General features: G+C 41.4%; 1 protein-coding gene across 21 annotated transcripts in view; it reads right to left on the reverse strand.

Annotated features, from left to right (window-relative positions):
* The window catches only part of SH3D19 (SH3 domain containing 19), a 191,167-nt gene that overhangs the window by 58,547 nt on the left and 111,011 nt on the right, over positions 1 to 21,609 (reverse strand). For 13 of the 21 annotated variants that reach the window (XR_014264075.1, XR_014264076.1, XM_082463319.1 and 10 more), the window contains 5 exons: positions 17,196 to 17,236; positions 10,505 to 10,547; positions 8,099 to 8,237; positions 7,809 to 7,971; positions 5,603 to 6,634 (listed from right to left, as the gene is read on the reverse strand). Coding sequence is in view for 19 of the 21 variants with exons in the window: in XM_082463319.1 (XP_082319445.1) it covers positions 5,603 to 6,634; positions 7,809 to 7,971; positions 8,099 to 8,237; positions 10,505 to 10,547; positions 17,196 to 17,236 (1,418 nt within the window). In the remaining 2 variants the exon portion in view is untranslated. Of the gene's footprint in view, positions 1 to 5,602; positions 6,635 to 7,808; positions 7,972 to 8,098; positions 8,238 to 10,504; positions 10,548 to 11,936; positions 11,978 to 17,195; positions 17,237 to 21,609 lie in introns of all 21 variants that reach the window. The other 8 variants (XM_082463327.1, XM_082463325.1, XM_082463326.1 and 5 more) reach the window with 4 other exon arrangements.

A 21,609-nucleotide genomic window follows, 5' to 3' on the forward strand; every position in this document is an offset into this window, starting at 1 on the left:
CTTTAAGCCAGTAGTCCCACTTTTGGAAATTTCTTTATAAAAGCACTAGTAGAAGTGAAAATATTTACAAGAGTGTTTACCGCAGCATTTTTTGTAGTGGTGTCCATCAATAGGGGCAACGTTGATTTGGCTGTGCTGCGCTCATACCACAGAATATCAGGCAGGTATCAGGGAACTAGGAGTCAGACTTAGGTCTACTGGCCTGGAGAGAAGTCCCTAAACCTCATTACTAAATCAATAAAGTAAGCTGCTGGGTAATGGGTACAGTTAAAGATTTTTGCTGCTGAGTAATGGGTACAGTTAGGTAAAACTTTTTGTAAAAAACAGGAAGAAGTACATGTATGTGTACATGTTTGTAAGCTTTGGTGTGGAATGTCCAAAGGCACAGAAAGCTACATACAACATGGTTCACACTGGTTATTCTGGGGATTTGAATGGATTGGAGGGAGATTCATTTTTGTCTTTTACTAAATGTTTATATTGTTAGACTTGTTACCGCAAATATATGTTACTTTGTGACTGAAAAAAAATCCAATAAAATAAATTCAATCACATGAAAAAAGTTACAAAATTAAGCTGAAATAACACCCCTGCCAAACAAACTGAAACAAAAATCACTTAGAAATAAGAGGAGGGACTTCCCTGGTGGCGCAGTGGTTAAGAATCCACGTGCCAATGCAGGGGACACAGGTTCGATCCCTGGTCCGGGAAGATCCCACATGCCACGGAGCAACGAAGCCCGTGCGCCACAACAAAGAGTAGCCCCTGCTCACCACAACTAGAGAAAGCTGGCACGCAGCAGCAAAGACCCACTGCAGCCAACAATAAAAATAAAAATAATAATAAAAAAAAAAAGAAATAAGAGGAAAAATATGAAAATACTTGTCCCTTTAGCTGCTTTTTCAAGGCAATAATGGCCATAAAATTTTCCATAAAGTAACCAGAAAAATAAAAACTCTTTTTTTTGGCTAATACTCCTCAGTGATTCTATTTAATAGGAAATAATGTAGATAACATATTTTTGAATTTGTCTAATTTAGACATATTTAGTTCATAATAATTAGCTTTTATTTGTAACCTTGAATAATATAATTGTTTAGAAAAATCATATTTTATTACTATCAAAATTTCTACTCCTCACAGGCTGAGGAACAGTGTGGGGGGCAGCTCTTTCTCTGTGGCAAAGACAAGGGCTATGTCTCCTAGTTTCTTTCATCGTAATTCTGCTTACGGTCATCTATTTGAAAACCAGTTCCCCCATCCTCTCCTGCTGATGGAGTTCCCTCATAAAAGACAACCTTTGTTAGCATTTTTAATACATCTTCCAAAGACACAGTATATTTACATGTAAATATGTGTTTTAACACCAACACTATAGCTAAAATACCATGAATACTACCTATACCTTGCATTTTTCACCCAGAATATCTTGGCGGTTGGTCCATAGTAGGGGATAATAGGTGGTCTGCCTCTTTTTTAGCTACTGCACAATATTGCATTGTATGGATGCAACCAGAATTTATTTCAGCAGTCCACTGAAGGCAATTTCCAACCTTCTGTAGTAGAAGTCCTTAATCTGGGTTCCAAGAAAAAGCCCTTGAAGCTCCGGAAATTGTACCTCCAACTGTGCATACATGTGCAAAAGGGTTATTTTCAAGGGAGAAAAAAGATTCATAGGCTGAGTTCTGTGATCCAGAAAGGGTTAAGAACCCCAGTGTCATAATTTCCTCTATCACAGACTCTTTGCTCTTGCTTCTATAGAGAAAACACAACTACCTGCAAAAGCATCTCCTAACCAAGTCTAAGGAAAGTCCATGGCATCTTTCTCTACTTTTATTTGCAGTGTTTACTCTGCCCTCCTTCCAGCCCCCTCACACCAATGCCAATTATTCTACACCTGCTGCCCCTTTACACCTATATCCACATGGTCTTCATTACCGGGTTGAGAAAAACATTGATGATAATGTAGTTTTCTGCCCATTACCTGTCTCTAATAATATGCTTGTCATCATAATTAGTTTCACCATCCTTGGCTAGCTTTTCTGTCATTTACTTCTTTCCCTTGAGTTCTGTTAATAGCAGAAATTGGCTGCTAAACTATTATTCTGGTCTGTGTAATGGGGTTGACAGCAGAAGCATTCTGCTTTTTTGACAACTGGGTATGATTTGTAAAGGTGTGAAGAGGAAGTGCTAATGTTTCTCAGCTCCACTACATTAACCTGGAAGGCATTCTACCCAAGAAGTGAATCCAATATTAAATTGCCTGCTTTATGAGTTTCCCTTTAATAATTTTTCTAATCCTTACAATGTTTTCATAGCTTCAGTATTTTCTGATCTCTATTTCCTGAGATTAATATGGCAACTTCATTTTATGAAAACTACTTTATTGGATTTTCTTTATTTTTTGAGGGAAAAGAAAAAGAAGGAAAGACATATCTGTGAGTTTCTCTCCTTTCTCCTGTGTTCCTCCCCCAGTTTTTGGCTGATGCCAGGACGATTAAGCAAGGTTTCACCAAGAGACCATAACCCTTTATCTACAAAGACAATGCTATTAATACACCATCAAAAAGTCACAAAGCCTTAGAGCATGGGGAATATAGTCAGTAATACTGTAATAACTTTGTATGATGGCAGATGGTAACTAGACTTATGGTGATCCTCTTGAAATACCGAATCACTAGGCTGTGTACACGGAACTAACATAGTGCTGTACGTCAATTATACTTCAGTTAAAAAAATGTGTAGCTCCCCCACCCCAAAAAAGTCACAAAGCCCCAGTCAGTAAACAAACAAAAATTCCCTCTACATTTTGAGGAATTCAGAGGTGATCTTGAAGGCCTCTGGAGGGCAATAAGCAAGGAAGCAACAAGGTCCAATGTACACTCTAGAAAAATCTGCTGGGTAACCATGATATGATGATGGGTTTGAGGCAGAAGCAGAGGCTCAATTTAGGGGGCTACTGCAGGAATCTGGGCCTAAAGATTAGAAAAGTGGGCCAGTAGCAGGAGTGATGGAAACTAAAGGAAAATTTAAGAACTATTCAGAAAGTAAAACCAGCAGGACTTGACCACTAACTGGATGTGAAGGACGAGAAGTAAGAATAATGACTACCACTTATTGAGCACATACCATGTTTCAGACAATGTGATAGGGCTTTCCTCCATAATCATATTTAACACTTGCAATACCTCCAGGAGGAGTATTATTACCATGCTTCAGACAATGTGATAGGGCTTTCCTCCATAATCATATTTAACACCTGCAATACCTCCAGGAGGAGTATTATTATCATGTTTTACAGATGAGGAAACCGAGGCATTGTGGAATTAAGTAAATTGCCCAAGGTCACATAGCATTTAAGTGGTAGACCCCGACCTTCCTGACTGTAAGTCCAAACAACTAGTCACTGTGTGTGACAGGTAGGAAGGCTCAAGGATGATGGATAGGATCCTTTGGGGGGGCTGGTGTGTGATGGTGTCACTAGGACAGGAGCAGAATACAGGAAGAGAAGCAGGTTTAAAAAGAAGACAGAGTGGACTTCCCTGGTGGCACAGTGGTTAAGAATCCGCCTGCCAATGCAGGGGACACGGGTTAGAGCCTTGGTCTGGGAAGATTCCACATGCCACGGAGCAGCTAAGCCTGTGTGCCACAACTACCGAGCCTGCACTCTAGAGCCCGCGAGCCACAACTACTGAAGCCCGCGCACCTAGAGCCCGTGCTCCGCAACAAGAGAAGCCACTGCAATGAGAAGCCCACGCACTGCAACGAAGAGTAGCCCCCGCTCGCAGCAACTAGAGAAAGCCAGTGTGCAGCAACAAAGACCCAATGTAGCCAAAAATAAATAAAATAAGTAAATAAATTTATAAAAGAAAAAGAAAAAGAAGTGTTCAGGATAACTCCACAGGTAAGAGCAATGGTTAAAGTCAGGTGGGGCAAGCAAATTACACCTTTTGCTGAAAGACTGCCTCAGTAATTAAACATTGTGCAAGGAAGTGGTAGAAAGCAAGAAACAGAAAAGGCTGAGTATGAAGCACGATACTGTATTCATGTTGATGTATACTGTTGACCTTCCTTTTTGAAGATGACTGTAATTATCTGCTTGATGACACAGAATAAATTCTCAGCAATTATTAACCAAGTTGCCATTCCCACAGAATCTAGCAGCTTCTACAAAAGGTGGTATTATTTTGGCTCGTACTGTTTCCACCCCTGAACAGCTTGCTGCTGTTGGATTTACCCCTCCCTGTCCTACTCTGAACCCTGTTAACACCAAAAAGGTTTAAATACGAAAATGGTATAACAAAAACTTGAGAAGTTTTTAATGTGTTGCCTGGTTTAAGGTTTCTGAAAATGTTGAGTACCAACATGATAGAGTGAAAAATAAACTAGACTTAGAGAAAAAAGACGGACTTTGAATCCTGCTTTGGAAAACCGAGTAAGTTACCTTTTGATCTCTCTCAGTCTCATTTTCTTCATCTGCAAACTGAGGCCAATGATGCCTTGTAAAGGGTTAGTGTAAGTATTAAATTAAATAATGTATGTCTGGGCATCTAGCAGAGGGTTTGGAGCTAGGCAGAAGTTCAATATATCCTAATGTTTTTCTTTCCACTCCTTATGGACAAGAGGCATGCTACAGCCAGTTACAATGTTGTGTGCATGATAAATATTTAATAAATATGTGGTTGTTAGCATTTAAAATATGCCTGTACTTAGCAGAATTTGGTTTTGAATCACAGAGCTTATATCATTTTGATGCATGTTAAACATTTAGAAGATGACAGCTAACCTTTTGAAAATACTATTACGCTTACATGTTCATAAATTCTGCCCAAGTAAGTAAACAGCAGTGAAAGGAATCTTAGCAATGACAAGTACAGCAGTTTAGTTTGACAAATCAAAGATAAGCTTTACCATCACACTCTCCATTTGAACAGTGTGAGGAAAGAAAACATACTCTCTGCCTCTTGGGAAATCTAATTGTCCCGATCTTGGCAGGAAACTTACAACTGTTGTAGTTTATTTACAAAACTTTCCATTCCCAAGGGAAGGTGCTCCGCGAAGATTATGGAACAACATTCTGCAACATATGGCCGGGTTTACTGCTCTTGCCAGAGTCCTCTGCAGGGCTGGCCCCTTTCCCGGCACTCCCGCGGGGCTGGCTCCATCTGAGGAGCCCTTCTGGGGCATGACTTCCCCCTCTGAGAAGTTTCCCTCTCTTCCTCCTAATGCTCGAATCTCCACCTGCCCGAGGAAGGGGCCAGCCTCTCATCTAGTTAAGTCCCTGGTCCCAGTCTGCTTATTCCTGGCTCATGTGAGAGTAATCAACACGTGTGCCTCCCTCTTTCTCCGTCTCCATCTCCCCATCCCAGATTTTCCCTTCGCTCTCTGATTCCATCTCCCACGCGGCTCCTTGTTTCTTAATCTCGCTGTGTTTCTCCCTGTCTCTACACATCCACACACACACACATACACACGCACGCATGTGCACACACATGCACGTCCACGCCTCAATAACTTATGTGCCAGAAACGAAAACAGCAAGTGCCATTTGAGATACCCTATGATGAATTTAGATTCCCCTCCACTTCTGAGTTTCACTCACCCAGAACCATCTCTGAATCGATAGAGTCTTCAACCAGGTTCCCAGACGGGGCGGGTAAAACCTCATCGTCAAAGCTGATGAGGTCGATGTCCCCCGGAGGCTTGCTTTGCAGAACGGGGACTGGGGGGCTGGCCGGGGGTCCTTCTCCCAGGGACCTGAACGCTTTGGCTTGTGACGCCACCGAGAGTCGGGGAGGCACAGTGATGGGCTTCAGCAAAGCCGCAGGGTAGGGGGTGGTTTCTGAGGCCGCAGGGTAGGGGGCCGTTTCTGCAGAAGCTGATTTCTTGGGCAGCAAAGGCCGAGGAGCAGGAGTCGGGGCTTTCCTCCCACCGTCGGGGCTCTCGGCCACGGACCCTCCTCCCAGGCTCTCGGGATTAACACTTCGTATGAGGCCAGGATTTGGTTTCTTTGGCAATTCGGGTTTGGTTACAGGGACGCTCCCTGCTTCTTGCGGTGGAGAGTGTGGGGTGAGGCCTTCCCTAGAGGCGCCCCGGAGTCTGTTTGTGGTCCAGGAGTCCCAGCCTCCAGAGGCTCTGTCAGCCGCGGGTTTGGGAGCCACGGAGGGTTTCCCTGAGGAAGCAGCAGGCCTCGGGGGGACCGTGCGGGGGGCAATTTCCGGCTTCTTGGGCAGTCCCACGCTTTCCGCATTTGTCTGACCCTCAAGCGCTTTGATCCTGGAAACGACGGTATTTGGGCTCCGTTCCGCGTTCATAATGCTCATCACCGCCTGACTGTCCGCGTGGCCGGTGTCGTCCCACAGCGGCTGGGGCCGGCTCGGGGCCGCCTCCTCCGGCGTGGCCGCCGGGCTGCTTTGCTGGGGACTCTGCTCTCTAACGTGAGGCTCTCTGGCCACTGGTCTGAGGTTGCTTTTTGATCTTGGTTTGGGCACTGGACATCTTGTAGCACTGGAGTTTTCTGGACGATTCTGTTCTTCAGAAATATCAAAGACTATTAAAGGCGTCTCGTCTGTCGGAGGATCGCTGGCTGAGGCTGCTGGGGCAGGCTGGAGAGGTTTCAGAGGTGCCGGCAGTGCTGACAAGACCAAAACGAACAGAAGCTGCAACGTTATAATTTCAAAGAAAAAGGATACACAGATTTGAAAAATATACATGTAGAATATTAAGAGATTTTGGTTTCCTTCCTCAGGAAAAAGTAATTCTAAAATCAATGGAGAGATGTTTATATTCAGCTTCCTGCAGAAGGGTTCTTCACGTTATATTTATTCATATAAAAATATTCATTATATGATATTTTATTTTTATTTATTTATTTATTTTTTTGTCACACCGTGCGGCATACAGGATTTTAGTTCCCCAGCTAGGGATGGAACCCGTGCTTCTATTACAGTGGAAGTGCAGAGTCTTAACCACTGGACCACTAGGGAAGTCCCTATATAATATCTTAAAACACCATTAAATTCCTGATTCTCATTAGACTTATCAATGACCATTTCTCTCTTGTCAAAATTCCAAAAATTCTTGCTTTACTTTTCCAAAGTAACTTACTTTCATTTGTTATCTTAATATAATGCTTTTTAAAAGCCTAACAAGACAACCACTTTTAGCATCCTATCAAGTTAAGTGCTAAATATAACAGCTTTCTCAATGGGAATAAAGGGCATCAGCAGTAATACCAACCATGAGTTAAAAGGATGATGTTTTGGGGACTTCCCTGCTGGCGCAGTGGTTAAGAATCTGCCTGCCAATGCAGGGGACACGGGTTCGAGCCCTGGTCCGGGAAGATCTCACATGCTGCGCAGCAACTAAGCCTGTGCGCCAAAACTACTGAGCCTGTGCTCTAGAGCCCGCGAGCCACAACTACTGAGCCCACAGGCCACAACTACTGAGCCCGTGCACTGCAACGAAGAGTAGCCCCTGCTCGCCGCAACTAGAGAAAGCCCGCACGCAGCAACAAAGACCCAACACAGCCAAAAATAAAATAAAGAAATTTAAAAAAATAATAAAAAAAGATGATGTTTTTGTGATATGAACTAGGGTGAACCCTAGAGATTGGGGCTGCAGCTTGTGAGGATGAAGAATGACCTATTATAATAATCACAGCAAACCCAAATAAAGCAAGCACACAGTGATCACACGACTGGGAAGCAGAGCTCAATGAATTATGCACAAATTGCAAATTAATTTAAAGGCTGGAGCCTACTGATTACTTCCGTAGAACTAGGTCAGAATTAGGGAAGACAAATTACTTGCATTACTTTGAGGCAGATGGTTGTCTATTTCTTCTGAAAAGTCAGTCTGAGTTGCTGAAGTAATAGTGTGCCTTGGAGTGGCAGCAGCATTATTATTATTTGTAGTGTTAACTTGAACTTGGTTGATTTCTTTTATGACTTGTTCATACGATGGTGGGAGCTGCAGAATGAAGGATGAAGATTTTAGACACCTATGGGTGATTGTCAAGCTGTTAACAGTCTCACTGTTCTTATCTTTGAACTTCATTAAAAATAAAATGCAGAGAGATAATGCGATATTTACTCACCTCAGCAGGAACCAGCTCACTGGGCCTCCAAGGGCCTGCTGCAGAAGATGGGGGAAATGCCAGTCCTGGGGGTGGGGCTCCTGGAAACCACGAGGTCGGCCTCAGTGGCTCAGCTGCCACAATGGTGATCTCTGGGCGCCTAGCAGACAGAAGCCTCAGTGAGATTTTACAGCTTGTAACAAGCTATTGTCTATTTGTAAATGTTCAAAGATTCATGAAAATAACTACCACCCAAGAAAGTGACATAAGAATTGCCACAGTCACAGAAATGACCTGTCTGACCTGCGCTATCTCTAACAGTACACCGAGGCAGGCTTCGAGGGAGCACATGACAGCCATCCTCCATGACACTGGCCTCAGAGAGTTAGAGATGTACCCTGAGCACACTTTGTTCGCTCTGCCTTGGCTGATAAGAATGAGGACCAAGACCTATTCAACCTCTTCATCCCAGGGCTCTGCTATCTAGCCTATGGCACAAACATAGGGTATCATAAGACAGAAAAATGCGCTGGTTGAATGGAAATGTTTAGTTTTCCGTTATTATAAAGTACATACTCTGAAATGATGCTATGTATCAGAAGAAAAGCCTCTTCCTCCTCTCTCTACCTCTCCCCCATTCAGAATGACCTTTAAGTGTTTAGAGTTTACTTGTTCACTTCTAGACCCTGATGTGTGTTCCTGGTCAGTTTGTATATGAATCTGAGGCTTAATCTTCAATACGTGGAGCCACAGTGATTTAGGTGTGGCTTCTTTCATCATTTTCTTAACCTGATTCTACGGTCTCATGTTTACATTTTACCTTCAACCTGATTTCCTAACAAATACCAACTGCGTGACTCTGAGAAAATCAGTCAACCTCTCTGAGCCTCACTTTTCTCATCTAACACATAGGTATGATGATACCTCCTCTGCCTTTCTCTAGAACTCTATGGAAAATAAAAATAAAAATAAAAAGCACTGCTATTATAAAAACTGTACACGTACACACACTCTCATGCTAGCCTGTGAATCAGTAGAAACTGCCCATTGATTAAATTTGAATTGTATTACCTTAGAACCTCTACTTATAGCTTTTAAAAATTTAAATAACAAGAATTATTTATTAGCACAAATAAATAAAATAAGAACACATATTTTCAACATGAGAAAAATGATTAAACAAAGAATATGATCAACTCACAGACAAATATTATTTAAACACAAACAGTCATATATTAGAAGAACTTGGATTGATAAAGGGAAATATAAGATCTAATTATAGAGAAAAATGAGATTCTGAGATGTATGTACAGAATCTTGTTACCTATCTTCATAATCTGGAATGTACTAGTCAAAGCTATTAATTGTTGCTGTCTTTATGTAGGAGAGTGAATACGTTGTGTTTTATTCTTTATATTTTTATTAGTTTTCCAATATTTTCTGTAATGAGCATGTATTATACTCAGAGTTAGAAAAAGCGTTTCACAAATTGCATTTAGCCAATCCCCTCTTAGACATTATGCTAAGTGTGCCACAGTGAACTTACTTTCACTTCCCTGTGTGGAATCCAAATGAGTCATTCCAATTTTTATATAGCTTTTATCTAACTAGATAATGAATTACTAGTTAATAAATGTTAACCACTATACACGCATTAACCCTTATGACAACCTTATGAGGTAAATATGATTAGCGGCATTTTAAAGGTGGGGATATAGAAGCTAAGAAAGGTTAAGGAGCTTGCTCAAGGTCACATGGTGAGAAAGCGAAGTCAGGATTTGAACTTGGTTATGTCTCACTATAAACTCCTTGTTCTTCATTACTCAACACGATACTTTAAGAAATTTGAAAGTAGGGACCATAAATCTATCTTTCTATTTATCCACCTGTCCACACTTCCATCCATCCTACCATCTGTCTGTCTATTGGTCCTTCCTTCTATCTATCCAGTGACTCACTCCTCCCTGCTCCCCTCTCTCCCTCCCTCCCACCAGCCATCTAGCCATTTTTATTCATTCAGCTATCCATCTAGTCTGCCTGACTCTTTTGCTTTCTTTATCCTTCCTTTATTCAATTTTCTATCCTGTCATCAGTTCATTCATCCATGTGACATTTACTAAGTAGCTATGAGGTACAAAGCATTTCTTTGAAGTAGTTACAACAATGCTTCCCATACAGCAGTTGCTTAATAAACATTTTAAAATTGGCTCCAGTAAATAATTACTGTCAAAAGAAGATTTTCAGGCTTGTACTGCTTCTTTTCGCAAGCGAAATCATCATTCAAACTTACAGATTAATTCAGAAAATGTACTGATGAGGCTGTAATACACTCCTTATGAGAGAGAAATATTTAACTTGCTAACTGATGACACACTTTTACTTCATAATTAGCAGAATATATGTCCTCTATTATAAATATAACCATACCTCCTATCTCGATGAAGCTCACTCTGAATAGAAGTCCGAGAAGCTATAAAAGAAAGAATACACTGATATAGTACAAAATTTGTACATTCAATAAAGGTTTAAATTTTTATAGGATATACTATTGGAAAAAGTTAGCTTATATTTGACATCAGATAGAATGTATGAATTTTAACATCCATAGTAGGAAAGCAAATCAAAACAATCTTTTCATATGGCATAAAGTTAATTATAGTTATATATCTGAATTGCATAAGAAAATATAGATTTCAAAAACTCCCCAAAGCACATTCCGTGGTTCTGAAAAATAATTTGAAGAATGAACAGAGAAAAGACGACAGCTACTAAATAGAAATTGCATGGTAAGAGCATTATGATGACATGAAATAACAATGGGCAGAAAAAATTTTAAATATCTATTCTAATTTATATTACTACACTTTTGTAATATTTGTTTATAACTATCGTAAAGAGAGTGGAAGTGGTCAAATTTCCATCTATTTTCTAATTTTTCTGGAGTTTTACAAGCCTTAAGTTGTTTTATTACTTATATTAAGAGATAATAATAATACATGCAAAAAGTGTTCAAAGCACTTTTATAAAAATGTTTATAGCAGATAGTATTATTGTATATGCAGCACTAACTTTTCCCTTAAACCTCAAACTCAAAAAGCTAGATGGTTTAAATTTTTTCCAAATTTTATTTTAAAATTAAATTATGTCTTAACCAGATGACCTGGAAAATGTGTCACATATGGGATCACATATTACACACATGTGTAATAGAGAACAGTATTTCTATTTTAAGGAGCACATTTAAAAGATACCTTTTAAAAAAAAATCTTCAAATACTATACTGTAAAAATTTGTGGACAAAGGGGAATTTGTTTCAGGTATAAACTATTTCTACTTTCCTATGTCTCCAATACTCTACTTTTTCAATTCTTCTGACTTGAAAAGGTTGAAGATATGAATCTTTTCTTTCTTCCTCCTATTAAGTTCTGGTTCTCTCTGAACAAGGAGGATGCCAAAGCTGGGAGGCAGGGGTGAAGACGGGAGGTGGGGATGAAATTTAGGCTGGGGTTGGAGCTGTGACAGCGAACCTACGTGGGGTTAGCAAAGCAAACCTGACATCTGAAACCATAACCCTTGGATCTCGAGTTGGAGGATGTTCTGTACTCATACCATCAACTGGTATGATGGACTGGTACATTTCTATCAAGAGTTAACCAAGTTGAGGTGCATTTTCTCTACTGGAATAAAGGAGGACAGAGAGGCTAAAGCTCTGAGTGGCAGGTCTGATTTGTAAGAACGGTTTCATTAAGTCAGAGGCTCACCGAGTGTGCTACAATCCCATCACCACCATCACTAAAGCCAGAATCAGCAGACACAGCACTTTTAAAAGACATCATGTTATTTATTGTCACAAACATACCTCGTCCACGGGGCATTTTTGCTGTGCACTATTCATGAGTGCTAAGGGAAAAAAAGATGGGGTTACAGAAGAGGAAAGGGAGAAAAAAGAGTGAACGCAGTTGCCTAAGCTCTAAAAAGAATAAGCAGCAAAACCGTCTTGTCATGCCACTGGTTCTACCCACCTCTGTACTTTGATGGAAAAGTTGATGAACCATAGTTTCAGAGAGTAAAGAAATATGTTGCAGGCAAAGATATATCTGTACAGACCAGGATATCCACACACATAACCACGGTAAAAAAAAAAACAACAAAAAAATCTTCCTACAGTTTTTAGTAACAGTGCAAAAAAAAAATCTAAAAATCATTCTGCAAAATCGATTTGCTACTTCAACAGGGATCAACTTTAAAGTATGAATAGTACTCAAAAGGTAATTCAGTAGTCAGTTTACATCTTTCAAATCAGTGGCCTTCCACTTGATTCTGCCCCTTCACCCCAGCGGTCATTAGTAACAGCACTCCAACCCCCGGTTAGCACAGTGGCATTCCCACACTGCACGCAGTAGGATGAGGGGAGAGAAGGTCTCCCAATCATGCTTACGGCCCTCCTCCACACCCTTGGAGAAGCACTTGCTCTCCCCTCTCCTGCTGATTTTTTTTTTTTTCTCATATTCACTCATCTTTGAAATCTCTTTTTTCTCTTGATCCTTATAGAATGACTAGCACTTTCTGTCAGTGTTGAACAAGTTTAGTAGCTAGAAACACTTTAGATTTTCATGGCAGATTTTCATGTAGTGCCTCACATTCTTCCTGCTAATTTCTCAACTATCTGCTTAATCTCATTCTCACTTTCCCAGATCAAACAGATTTGATGTGGTTGTTACCAGGAGACTCAAATTTGCCCCTAGGGCCCACACAGAACAACATGTTCCTTTTAAACCCTGCCATACAAGGCCAGTCTTCCATGCATTTTGGATTAAGGCCGCAGAAAAAAGGCAGGTTTTTCAGTCAAAGTTATATCATTTTACAGAATTATTTTCACACTTTTCTTGTTCATATGGCTAAATTCTAAGTACAGAGCAAATTCATATTCAGCTGTTTATAAAAGACTGAGATCTGGATTTGCATTATTAGCACTAATAAAGAATTCTCCTGGGGCTTCCCTGGTGGCACAGTGGTTGAGAATCTGCCTGCCGATGCAGGGGACACGGGTTCGAGCCCTGGTCTGGGAAGATCCCACATGCCGCGGAGCAACTGGGCCCGTGAGCCACAACTACTGAGCTTGCGTGTCTGGAGCCTGTGCTCCGCAACAAGAGAGGCCGCGATAGTGAGAGGCCCGCGCACCGCGATGAAGAGTGGCCCCCACTTGCCGCAACTAGAGAAAAGCCCTTGCACAGAAACGAAGACCCAACACAGCCAAAAAATAAATAAATAAATGTAGTCATTAAAAAAAAAAAAAAAAAAATTCTCCTAAGTTTCCACAGGATCATAAGCCTGGAGGGACCCCCCAACCCTTTTTTTTTTTTTAAGTAAACTTCTGCTTTTTAAAAAATTTATTTATTTATTTATTTTTGGCTGCGTTGGGTCTTCATTGCTGTGCGCAGGCTTTCTCTAGTTGCGGTGAGCAGGGGCTACTCTTTGTTGTGGTGTGCGGGCTTCTCATTGTGGTGGCTTCTCTTGTTGCAGAGCATGGGCTCTAGGGGTGTGGGCTTCAGTAGTTGTGGCACGTGGGCTCAGTAGTTGTGGCAGGAGGGCTCAGTAGTTACAGCACATGGGCTCAGTAGTTGTGGCTCGTGGTCTCTAGAGCACAGGCTCAGTAGTTGTGGCGCACGGGCTTAGTTGCTCCACGGCTTGAACCTGTGTCCCCTGCATTGGCAGGTGGATTCCCAACCACTGCGCCACCAGGGAAGTCCTGGAGGGACCCTTAATGATCATCCTACTCCAACCTTACAGGTGAGGAGACTGAGATCAGGGAGGGTCAATGAATTATCCCACCTCACACAGCTCATTATGGGAAGGGCTGGGAGCAGTTTGCTTCTTGAACTAAACTCTTTGTGGAGCCAGGAGAGCTGGATGCTAGTCCTAATTCTAAATAATTCAAAATTATCAATTAAATGATGGTCAGAAGAAAAAAACACAAAGAAGGATTATTATATTACAAGCATCCTTGCTATAGTGTTACCTTACCAGTGAAAATCACAATAATAAAAATAACGCACTAACTACATTTGCTTGGGACAGGGTATAAACTAGAGGCATTTGACATGATAACAGGAACATCCAAGGAGTGGAAAGCTCAAAATGGCCCTGGAGTCAGGAAGTCTAGGTGCACATCTCAGATCTACCTTGTGAGGCCATTTAATCTCCGAGATTCAGTATCCCTACCATCTGTAAAATGGGGTTAACACCTACCACGCAGAGTGTTATTTTACAATGTAAGTGAATAGTTCCTGACGCACAGAAAGCAATAAATACTAGTTCAGTCTGTGAATTTCAAAGAATAATTTTCTCTTAAAAAGTTAATGAAAGGAAAAGCACAAACTTCCAGAAACATCCACTTATAACACTTTCAAGATCTTTGCCCAGAATATTTAGGGTTCCCAAGAATGAACACAAAAAGAAGGATCTCAAGTCTTGATTGGATCCAGAATCATTATGAAAGAATTTAAAATACAACCAGTTAAGGAATATTGCTTTAACAATGTGATAAAGTCTTTCTCCTTGCCAAGGATAGATGACTGAGTCTGGGATAGGAAAGCAAACATTTTAATGAGTTGGGTAAGGCAAAATTTGCTTACAACTTTTTCTTATAGAATGGGCAAAAAGGGAAAACACAGAGGGGATGACACAATTATTCTTCATTCTGTATTTACGTGGCAGCACCTGAGGATCTGTTTGGCCTTCTTGCCTAAACGTCAGGAATAAATACAACCAACACGTATTTCTTCAGTGTATACAAAGTGAGTGACATATACGAATTAAAAGATCACTGGGTTATTATTTTTTTTAAAGACACCTCAAAGCAGGCGTTTTCCCTCTGTTTCATCTCCTCCTCTCTCCCTCTCTCCTAGGGCCCTGCTTCACTATTTCCTCTCCTCTCCTGCTCCAATCTGGTCTCCCTCCTGGTTCCTCCCTCCCCGGCCTACAAAAGTCTCCAGGCTTCCTCATCCTACACAGTGTATAAACGTGCCCAGATTTCCTCTCTGCTTGACCCTCCATCCTTCTCCTCCTGTTTACCACCATGGTTCATGAAAGAGTAGCCTACTCAGCTGCCCCAACCTCACAAGCTCCATTCATTGTTGAAATGAAGTGTGGCTTCCAGCTTCAACGTTCTCCTGAACCTGCCCACTCCAAGGTCACTGCTGAGCACCACACTCAACGGTCTGTTCTCAGCTCCTGTCCCCTCACCTGCTGCAGCATTAAGAGCTATTCGTGGTTCACTCATTCTCTTTGAAAACCACTCCCCCCTTGACCTCTAACATATGGCTGTCTCTTAGTTTTTCTATTACTGGGATCATTCTTTTTCAGCTTTTTTTGGCCCACTCCTCCTTAGCTGCCTTCTCCTAAGCCTTGCAGGGCACTGGGGCCTCAGTGTAAGCAAGTGCCATGCTGGAGGATCTACGGGAAATCAGGTACGGATTACAATCCCCAACAAATCCCCTCTGAAATCCAAGAGGGAGGAAAGGTGAGAAGCCAGGGAACAAAGGCAGGGGCCAGCAGACAGGACTCGGTGAGAGGACCTCACGCCTCTCTGGCCCTATGGAACCTTAAAGGCACAGCTTGATCTCTGACACCAATATTTCCTAAGATTCTGTCTTTTGTCACCTTCTCTATTCTCTTGTTTTTTTTTTTTATTTTTGTTTTCACCTTCTCTATTCTCAACACTATCTCCTTAAATATTGGGCTACTCCCAAGGTTTTGCTTATAACCTGAATTACCCTGAATTATATCTTCAGCAAGAACATTTTGTCTAAATTCCAAACCCTACTTTTCTTTTTAAATTCCCTCCCTGCCATCTGCCCCTTTTTCCCCAAGGGCTCTAAGGCATATAAAGTTACCATGAATTTTTCATTTTCATATATGAATTCCCATCAATATCCCACTGTGGCATTCCCACACCTTCATAATTCACCACCAACAAAAAATTAAATGTGGGAAAGCGTGGAATATCTTTCTGTGTTGCCACCTGACAACTTTTTCACTGCAATGGCTCAAATGCATGCTCTTCACACCTGTGGATATCCTAAATTCATACTAAATATTATAACTTATGCTTCTAAAAATAGGATACATTCTCCTCAGGGTGGTGACCTCAGCTCAAATAATGCGAAGAACATTTAATATCCCTTTCTTATCTTTTTAAAAATAATAACAGGTAATCCATGTGTTTTTTGGAAAAGGGACATTTGCAGAGCCTTTTATTAAAAAGAATGTTGAACTCCTACACCAAGAGCAAGTTTTAAAGCTTTAACCAAGAAGTAAAGTCAGAAATTATGAATGCGCCATTTTAGAGAGAATTCTGTTATGGCACTTCTAGCATGTATGTGGAAGTGTGAGCTGATCTCCATAAGCATTTATTTACAGAGTCAAATTAAAATACTGTGGGGCTTCCCTGGTGGTGCAGTGGTTGAGAGTCCGCCTGCCAATGCATGGGACACGGGTTCGAGCCCTGGTCTGGGAAGATCCCACATGCCACGGAGCAACTAGGCCTGTGAGCCACAACTACTGAGCCTGCGCGTCTGGAGCCTGTGCTCCGCAATAAGAGAGGCCACGATAGTGAGAGGCCCGCGCACCGCGATGAAGAGTGGCCCCTGCTCGCCGCAACTGGAGAAAGCCCTCGCACAGAAACGAAGACCCAACACAACCAAAAATAAATAAATAAATTTATTTAAAAAAAAAATACTGTGGAAGTAAATCAATAAAAAAGGACAGGGTTTGATATTTTTGAAACCCATCATATGTCTCTACCTATAGAAAATGGTTACATATAATTTATATTAGATCATTAAAATTGACTACATAATATAGTTTTTTTTTTTTTTAACAGCTTAGTTCTCTAGAGAAAAATATTGTTCTGAGGAACTGGCTTATCAATAAACGGAAGTTGAAAAGAACGCTGAAAACCTAGCTGCTTGTCTGAAATGGTTTATTACTCATTAGGAGAAGCTACTCTTGTCAGATTCTTTGTAAGATTCATCAAATACAATCCCTTGCTGGAAATCTAAATCATCATTCAAAATTATTGCAGAGGAAGATACAGAGCAGGAAGAAACAAACTTACATCTCTTGATTACTGCTCTAATGGATGACAAAGGTCCTTGGCTAGAAAAAGAAAGAAAGAACAGTTATTACACATTCATCTTTGGAGTCATTTAGAAAAAATACACAACCATGAACTTTTAATGATGTGATTTAGGGAAAAAAATTATTTATAAATTTTTGTTTTTAGAATGCTTTTTAAAAAATTTATACTTATTTTTGAATTTGTGCTCTTTTAAAGTTTATGCTTGTGGTAATTTGTATAAATCCTCTTGCCGTTTCTTAGGTAGATAAGATGAAACTTCAGGAAGATACAATGATATATCAGTTCATTTTATGAGAGGGATACTTTAAGAATATACTATTCTCTGGGCTTCCCTGGTGGCGCAGTGGTTGAGAGTCTGCCTGCCAGTGCAGGGCACGTGGGTTCGAGCCCTGGTCTGGGAAGATCCCACATGCCGCAGAGCAACTAGGCCCGTGAGCCACAACTACTGAGCCTGCGCGTCTGGAGCCTGTGCTCCGCAACAAGAGAGGCCGTGATAGTGAGAGGCCCGCGCACCGTGATGAAGAGTGGCCCCCACTTGCCGCAACTGGAGAAAGCCCTCGCACAGAAACGAAGACCCAACACAGCCAAAAATAAATAAATAAAAAAATACTTAAAAAAAAAAAAAAAAAAGAATATACTATTCTGACAGAGAAGAAAAAAAAAAAAGGTCCAGGAGGTCTCCAATATTATGAAGCTAGGATCGTAATATAAAAATATAAGTATTTTCAGCAATACTTTTTTTTTAAAAAGGTTCTTGAAGGCTTTCTGTAAACAACTACTTAAAAAAAATTAGTATAAGGTAACATAGAAGAGGCAACAGCACTAAAATGCAAATAGGTTGACTGAAGTTTTCAGAAGAAACTTCTTGGTGTAAAAGTGCAGAGACTGCATGTTAGTATTATGTTGACTCAGGTACAGTAATTAAAAAGATTAAAAACAGTACTTAGAAGCAGGGCTCAAAAAGCCAAAGTTTAGGGGACTTCCCTGGCGGTCCAGTGGTTAATACTCTGCGCTTCCACTCCAGGGGGCACGGGTTTGATCCCTGGTTGGGGAACTAAGATCCCGCATGCCGTGCGGCGGGGTCCAAAAAAAAAAAAAAGAAAAGGCAAAGTATCATGTACATATCCAGGCAGGGTATAATGGATGTTACTGAATGTCTCCACTGATCTGAAGGGATGTTACAACACTCTGTTACCTTTGTGAAGGAGAAAGGTATGTTGACTAGGGTGGAACATGGTAGGGGTCATTTGGGTTGAACTGTTTCCTCGCCAAAAAAGATACGTTGAGGTCCCAACCCCTAGTACCTCAAAATGTGATCTTATTTGGAAATAGGCCAATACAGATGTTATTACTATAGTGAAGATGAGGTCATACTGGAGTGGGGTGGGCCCCTAATTCCAATGTAACTGGTGTCATTAGAAGAAGACCATGTGAAGATACAGACGCAAAGGGAAGATGCCATGGAGGTGGGGAGACGGGGATGCAGCTGCAAGGCCAGGAACAGCGAAGACACTGGCAGACCCCCAGAAGCTAAGAAGAGACAAGGAAGGACCCCCTGCGGCTTTCAGAGGGAGCATGACCCCTCTGACGGGCTGGATTCCAAACTTCTAGACTCTAGAACTGTGAGACAACAAACTTCTGTTGTTATAAGTCACTCAGTTTAGAGTATTGTTAGGGCAGCTCTAGGAAACTAATACAGGGAGGCCTTCAGGGGTGCTGAGTAGGTGTGATAATTCGTGGCGCTGTACACTTTGTGTATTTTTCTGTATGTTATACTTTAATAAAAAGTTGTGTGTCGGGGGTGGAAACATTGGCACAAAATAGAATTTTGACTGAGGTCAGCTCAGGTTCTACAATTCAAGACTTGCAGCATCATGTTCAGGCTAGATCTAAAAACCAACCAACCAACCAACCAACCATCTTATGTCTAAAACAACATTTTGCAAACTCTAAAGTTCTCCTTTAGAGGTTGACAGGTTTTGTGGAAGGGAGAATTAAAAAGAAGGCCTGTGGTCCAACACATCTCTGTGGGAAGCAGTTCTGGGAGATGCTGGAGTAGCCTCCAGGCTGTGCAGTGCATACAATGTCTGTATCTCAAATGTAGCTGTAGATGCAAAGTCTGGGGTTTTGAAGATGCGCCTTTATCTCCATCTTTCTGCAGAGCCCAGACTGCAGTGGAAGGTACCACTCTATAGTCTTAAGAGAAGACCTCACAGGAATCCTCCCTCAGCACGAGCTCAGGCTCATGTCTCAGCTGGGAACATCCAGGCAGGATGGCCACCACGGGACAGGAGACATGGCCACATGACCCCTGGTCAGAGGAGGGGGCAGCAGAGCCTGTTCTGGGTCCAACTGCCCATATTCACTTTTGGCGCCTCTGCCTGTCAGCTGGTGTGACTTTGTGCAAATTAAATTACTTAGCTTCTCCAAGGCCCCTCGTTTCCTCACGTATAAAAGCAAAAGTAACTCAACTCCCGCATGAGGTCATTGTGAACAGTAAGAGAGAGAATCCATGAAAGCATTTGACACAGTGCCTGGAACAAAGTGTGTGTTCAATAAATGCGAGCCGCTATTAGCATGATTCATGTGTGTTCATAATCTTTAGGGCCATCACAAAACATCTGACAACACATACAACCCTTGACAGGGTCTCACTTTGGGGTCTGATATCATACAGATGGTAGGCCTAACAGTTTATGTTTTTAAGAGATTTTTTTCTTTGAGATTCACTTGCTCTCCTCTGGTTTCTGCTGTTCAGACAGAACCTGAGCCCAGGCCCCTCCATGACAAAACACAGGACTGTGAAACTGCATCTTCACTCCATTCTAATTTTATAAGCCCGTGTCCTGGCGCCTGGCAGAGCTGACCCAGATCTTTTGCCGTCTGCTCTTCAAGCACTGCTGCCCTATTATCAGGTGCCTTTGTTCTTGGTGTGGTAGATAAACCCACTAGAGAGTATGAGAGTCAAAGAACCTTCCAAGGAGGGAAACAAGGGGTTGGGGAAATGGCTTTCGATCCTGAGGAGGAGAACCAAAAGTTGCGGTCAAGACAGAATTGTCTCAGGTGTGACTGCTGATGCTGATATGTCTTCTTCCAGGACTCTGGGGTCCCCAGCTGTTCAGGGTCCCCTTCTACCCTTTCTTCCCACTTTCCCCCAATAGCCCTTCCCAGGCTGTGCTGTAGGATCACTCTCTCCCACTGTTTTTGCATAGAACCTTGCTTAGTTGTTAAGAAAGTGTCTTTAACAAAGAAAATTGCATTTAAAAAAAAGAGTTTCTCAACATAATGTAATGAGATTTCAGCAATGAAGATGATGATGAGAACAGCTTATTATTACGTGTGCCAAACACACGATCCATTTTGAAAATTAGGAGGAAACTAAGGCTTAGAGGTTAGGGCTGCAGTCATACAGCTGGTGAGTGGCAGAGCCAGATGTGAATTCACTACTGTCTGATGATAGTCCAAAAGTCTACAATTCCGGCTTGGGTGGATGGGTGTAAGTTTCTGAATGTTCCACTGTTGCACAAAGTTCAATATGTAAGCAAATTGCCCCTAGGCATAAAGCTGGCCCCCAAAATTTCACATTGAAGTTTCATCCAGACTCTGCAGATGACAGGAAAGAACAAAATAAAAGTTGCTAAGTATGACACTGTAATGTTGTCAACAACAACAAACACAATGGTTGTTCTTAATCTCATCTAAGAAAATCCAATCTCTCTTTTTATTTTGGATCATGTTTTATCAAAATAAAACAGATTAAAAAAATATTTATCCAACTTTCAAAGCAACAGCTTGTTCCCAAGTTTAAATTCATTGCCTCACCACTCTCTCTGGTAAGGAAAAAAACTGTTTTCCCAAATCCAGGAGTTGCTGGATTTGGCTTGTTTGGTAAACAAATCAGAACAATGCCTGCAAGTGCCCATCCAGCAACATCTTATAGGTTTTGGAGTTCTTTCTATGTGCAGAGGCAACTGAGTATATTTTTAAAAATGCATTCTATATAAAAATCCTCAATAAAGGCCATGGGCATATCATTAGAGTACTACTCAATAAAGCCATCAGCTTAACAAGGAGTTAAACTAATGTGATCTAGAGGTACAGCCCTCTAGTCAACCTGATAAAGCTGCCAGTGAACATAAACTTTATCCCCTTGTATGTAGCATCTTCTCCAAAGGCTCTCAACATTTGGACTGATTTATCTCCACCTCCCAGCAGAAAGGTTTAAACAGATCGGTGCGATATTTGCAGGCTGGAAGAGGTATTCTGTCTCATCCATTCTCTCATACATCCAATACTTATTACATGTATAATATGTACCAGGCACCAGAAATGCCTTGAAAGCACAGACTCTGACCTTGGTGAGAAAGACAGATATGCAACTGCTTTTCTA

Source organism: Balaenoptera physalus (assembly GCF_965194825.1).
Source record: "Balaenoptera physalus genome assembly, chromosome: 5".
Classification (NCBI taxonomy): domain Eukaryota; kingdom Metazoa; phylum Chordata; class Mammalia; order Artiodactyla; family Balaenopteridae; genus Balaenoptera; species Balaenoptera physalus.